General features: G+C 36.8%; 1 protein-coding gene across 2 annotated transcripts; it reads right to left on the reverse strand.

Moving 5' to 3' along the window:
• Positions 1-695: 695 nt before the first annotated feature.
• LOC108450801 (BTB/POZ domain-containing protein At3g22104-like) lies at positions 696-3,879 on the reverse strand. Of its 2 annotated transcripts, none has more exons than XM_017748576.2 (3): positions 3,332-3,879; positions 1,678-2,784; positions 696-1,357 (listed from the first exon to the last, which is right to left on the reverse strand). In XM_017748576.2, exons 1-3 carry the CDS (start codon positions 3,392-3,394, stop codon positions 911-913), a joined length of 1,617 nt encoding a protein of 538 aa, XP_017604065.1. In that variant the 5' UTR covers positions 3,395-3,879; the 3' UTR covers positions 696-910. The 2 variants fall into 2 exon arrangements, with proteins under 2 accessions (XP_017604065.1, XP_052883913.1); XM_053027953.1 differs by lacking the exon at positions 3,332-3,879 and adding an exon at positions 2,952-3,222.
• Between the last annotated feature and the right edge of the window lie 388 nt (positions 3,880-4,267).

Consider the following 4,267-nt stretch of genomic DNA (forward strand, 5'->3'; position numbering starts at 1 on the left):
GCATTCTTGTAGTGAGCCCCGTAACCACGCGTGCACTTCGCCGCATAGTTCGCGGTCTGCCTTGGCAGGGTGTGACTATCACTACGGATATCCCTTTAGAAACATCCATTTATTTTATTAGTGCGCTCTCTCTCTGTATCTTATTGGGTTAACAAAGGACATAGATACCCACATTGTCTCTATTTTTTTCTGGTATCTTCAAAACATATTTTCCTTTTCTTTTTTTAAATAATAATACAATGAGATGACGATGTAAGTTCGTTACTTCCTGCCATCGTTTCACACCAGCTTATCTGTTACTTTTGTTTAATATGCTTACTAAGTCAGCTTGATAACTTGGACAATTAAACTTCCATAAAACTGTGTAATTTGAAAAGCTTTGCTTTGGCATAAGCTGGCTGCAATTTTCTATCTGATGCAGGAGCTTCTCTTGGAAATAGATGATAAAAGTGATTACTGATAACGACCATTTAGAGATGTAATTTGGGACCTTTTTTTTTTTTTTTTTGAGATGTTCAATAATTACCGCTTTGTTGACTACATTTCATTGACATTCAACAAACTGTTCTTAGTCACCGGTTGGTAAGACCCAGAACTTAGAACTTTCTTTTGACTTCTTTTAATATTTCATTTTGATAATGTCAAAAGAAAGCAAAATCTTAATTTGAGAATGAAACTAATAGGAGATAATCAAATTTGCTTTTATAGTTCTTACTGAATGAAGTAAAACCGGAGCAGATATCCCAATGTATCGAATATTTGCTATCAACCCACTCTTTACAACATTTGAAACAAAAACAATTTGCATTTACATTGATTGGCTTTAGAATGTACAACTATTTTCAAAGACAATGTAGGGCAAACTAAAAAAAAGAAAAAAGAAACAGAACTTTGTAGGCAAGGATGTGTTTCAAGAACAGAGTTTTGGTAAGAATCTAGCATTATTACCAAGGCTGGATAATCTTGTTCTTGGGATATTTCCTATTTGAGTATGGATTGTTCCAGAGAACTTATCCAGTTCTGTTACCCTGAATTGCATTCCTGGCAGCTGTACCTCAAGTTGCTCGGTTTTCCCTGGAACGTCGACTCGTTTTGCATACACAAGGACTTGATCAGAGTTCTCGTTCTCTTTGATGCTTTCCTCGATAGAGATGGAACCACTGAAGGTGTCAATGTGTTTTTGGCCCTCAAATAAGTTTTCAAGCTTGGACTGCTGATTAATGAAACCTTGTATAGCTATTCTTGATGGAAATTTTGAGTTTCGAGCCAAGTGTCTCAATGCATCTGTGGAGAGCTTTGCATAGTTAAGTGCACTGCAGATTCTCATTTTCTCTGCTTCACATATTCCTCCATGAACCTGTTCAGAAATTTCATCAGTAACTTGAGAGTTTGGATTGGCATTGATCCTGATACTAACTGTTAAGTGATCTCTTTCCAATACGAACAATCAAATTAGAATTAGCTAGTGTTTAACAGCTATCTAATGAATTTGCTTAAACATTACAAGCCAGAATTGATTGATCCCTAGCAAAATGTAACTTGTAAGGAATATACTCTAACCAACATCATTACTTAAATTCCAAGTAACATAGAGAATCAGGTTTTGCTATAAATTTTGTGCAAAGCACTTAATTCCATTTATAACAAGGGTAAAGATTTATAAGTTGATAGCAATACCTGTAGATAAATGTCTATGGCTTGAAAAAGCCTATCATGGGATTCTCTTGCAGAATCTGGCAGCAGGAGGACTAATGCTGCAAACTTTGAAGGGGTCAGGTAGGAATCTGCTGAGACTTCCACAAGGTATGAGTCAAGTAAGCTACCAACTTTTCGTAATCGAACCAGGGATGAGCAACAACTCAGTTCATTCTGAAATGCATTTACCAGCCTCAGAACCAGGTTCATATCATACATGTAATGTTTCTTTCGTGGTGGTGGAACAAGCAGAAAATCTATGGTTGCTTGATCCAGTTGTGAACCAATAAGAGTTTCCAAAACGGATTTGCAATGCTTGCTAATCTTTTCCAAACTTGAAGCCACTCGAAACATATCGAACAAGTGCTTGCAAGAAAGGGAGTTCCTATCAAGCAATGAAAGCAAATTGATTATGACCTCCATGATTCTGCACTTCTCAGTTGGGGTGGCAGTAACAAATCTTGATCTTTGATAACAGAAGAGGAACTTAGTTATTGTAGCATGATCAAAATGTTGGCATATCATCAATTTGATTACCTTACCAATCAAATCAATATTCAAAAACAGAAGATCCTCAAACCACCAAGATACTTGAGAGGAATTGTTTCTGATACTATAGCTGCTCCTTGTATCACATGAGCATTGGAAACTCGAGTTCTCAGAGGAAGATGTGTATGGACTGGCAACAATAGGAGAGACAAGCCTTCCTACAACACAATCGAGGACTTTATCAAGAATTAGAGAAGGTTTTGATGGAGAAAGCAACAAATCTTGGCACTCTTTCAAAGCTACAAGGAGCTCAGACCAGGACCAGAAGCTGATGCCATCTAGAGACTTTTTGGTTTGGTTCAACAAGCTTGGCCTGTGGCCATCACTCTCCATCTCCATAAACTGTGCAGCGCAATTTAGTAAGACTACACTGGCAGGAGTTATCTGGGTTCTCCCGTTGTTATAGCAAAACCTTGCTATGAGCTCAAATCCCACAGCTCCCCCAGGAAAGTCATGAAATACAACTTTCAGGTTCCCGCTATTATCCATCGAATTACCAAACAAGCCGCCGAATCTTTTAGAGAATGATGCAAGAGTTTTCTGCAGTAAGAAACAAATTCAAGAGGAATTATAGCACATACTTAGAATATGTGAAAAGAAAAAGAAGAATTCTTTGATGACATTTAGTTCATTTTAATCCAAAACGCCAAGCGGTTACCAACTCAACAAAAAAGGCTAAATATGAACCCCACTAGCATTAAACATACCTATCTACGCTAGAAAATGAAAGAATCTTGCATATGTGTGAAACAGTGAGGTGAGAAGTGTCCATCAACAATAAATTTAAGAGTGGTCCTGTTTCTTCTGTAATCTAGAAGAGGGGCCAAGCCCATGATCATTGGTGAAAGGAATTGCTTATCAGAACCCGGAAGAAATAAAGACGCATAATAAAAGAGAGCACACGAAGGCAGAAACACAGTTGACTTCAAATGAATGCAATAAATCATAGAAGCTGAGACAACGAGTTAAAGCATGCCAAAAGTAGTGATATTTATGATTTTCTCTACCAACAAAAGCTTGAAGTTGAAGTGAAAAATCCCCACAATGAAAAAAAAGGGTTCAATAATCAATGGTAAATATATATTACCTTGTCTACCATAAAAACCTCTTCACCGTTGACATCCACTTCAAGATCACAGCAGACTTGCATTGTTCAGATAAACTAAAGTGAAAAGCTGAGAACCCCAATATGGTAAAAGAGGTTTAGGGAGGTGACGAACAAAAAAGAAAGGGGATGCACTTTCTTTTAGACAGAGCCAAAAAAGGAGAATAAAGGACGTAGAAAAGTTGCTTGTATGAAGAAGCTGGTGCCGGTGCGGTGTTGGTTGGTCAAATGGACTATTGAGCATAAGCGACAAGGTTGGTTAGTAGAGAGTAGATAGAGAAAGGAAAGGAGGGAATCGGAAGCAACGAGGCATTTTTTTAAAAACAATGGAAGTTTTTATAGTTGCTATTGCTATGGTGGACTGGTCATCACCACACACTCTTCCCTCTCATTACCAAATACACGCTTGGTTTTTTATGAGGATTCAACGCCCTTATCAAAAAGGGTATCAAATCCGACAACTATGATCAAAAAATAAAATTGCATAATATTAATCTTAAGATGTCTTAAAAGTTAAATGATTTTTAGTCTCAATCACATCGTTATCATTAGTGTATATGGAAATAAGATCCGATGTTAAACGACCCCCCATCCAAATCCCATTAATTGTGCCACTAAAAAACCAGTTTAAAAAATTGGGTAAATTGGTTATGTTGGTACTGCTGTTTTACATTTGTTGCATTGAAAATTGGACATCAAATTTGGTTGAATTTTTTTTTGAGTAGAAACCATGAAAGAGAAAGGGAGGACTTCTTCCTGTTGATACTGTCAAACTAAAAAAAATAAACAGCTGCAATGCGTATGACCTTTATAAACATATATTGCAAAAGTCATCGGGCAAATATATATATCAAAACCGAGCTTGAAAACAATGTTTATGACTATATTTATATTAATTTGTATGATGCACGTTTTTCA

The sequence above is a fragment of the Gossypium arboreum genome, chromosome 5 (assembly GCF_025698485.1).
Source record: "Gossypium arboreum isolate Shixiya-1 chromosome 5, ASM2569848v2, whole genome shotgun sequence".
Classification (NCBI taxonomy): Eukaryota; Viridiplantae; Streptophyta; class Magnoliopsida; order Malvales; family Malvaceae; genus Gossypium; species Gossypium arboreum.

Bases quoted from the DNA above. Each gene is read 5' to 3' on its own strand.
- LOC108450801 (XM_017748576.2), bottom strand. From the start codon at position 3,394: ATGCAAGTCTGCTGTGATCTTGAAGTGGATGTCAACGGTGAAGAGGTT. The intron at 2,785-3,331 runs GTAATATATATT...TTCTTACTGCAG, and splicing joins AGGTTTTTATGGTAGACAAG to AAAACTCTTGCATCATTCTC. The intron at 1,358-1,677 runs GTATTGCTATCA...ATTTCTGAACAG, and splicing joins CCATAGACATTTATCTACAG to GTTCATGGAGGAATATGTGA.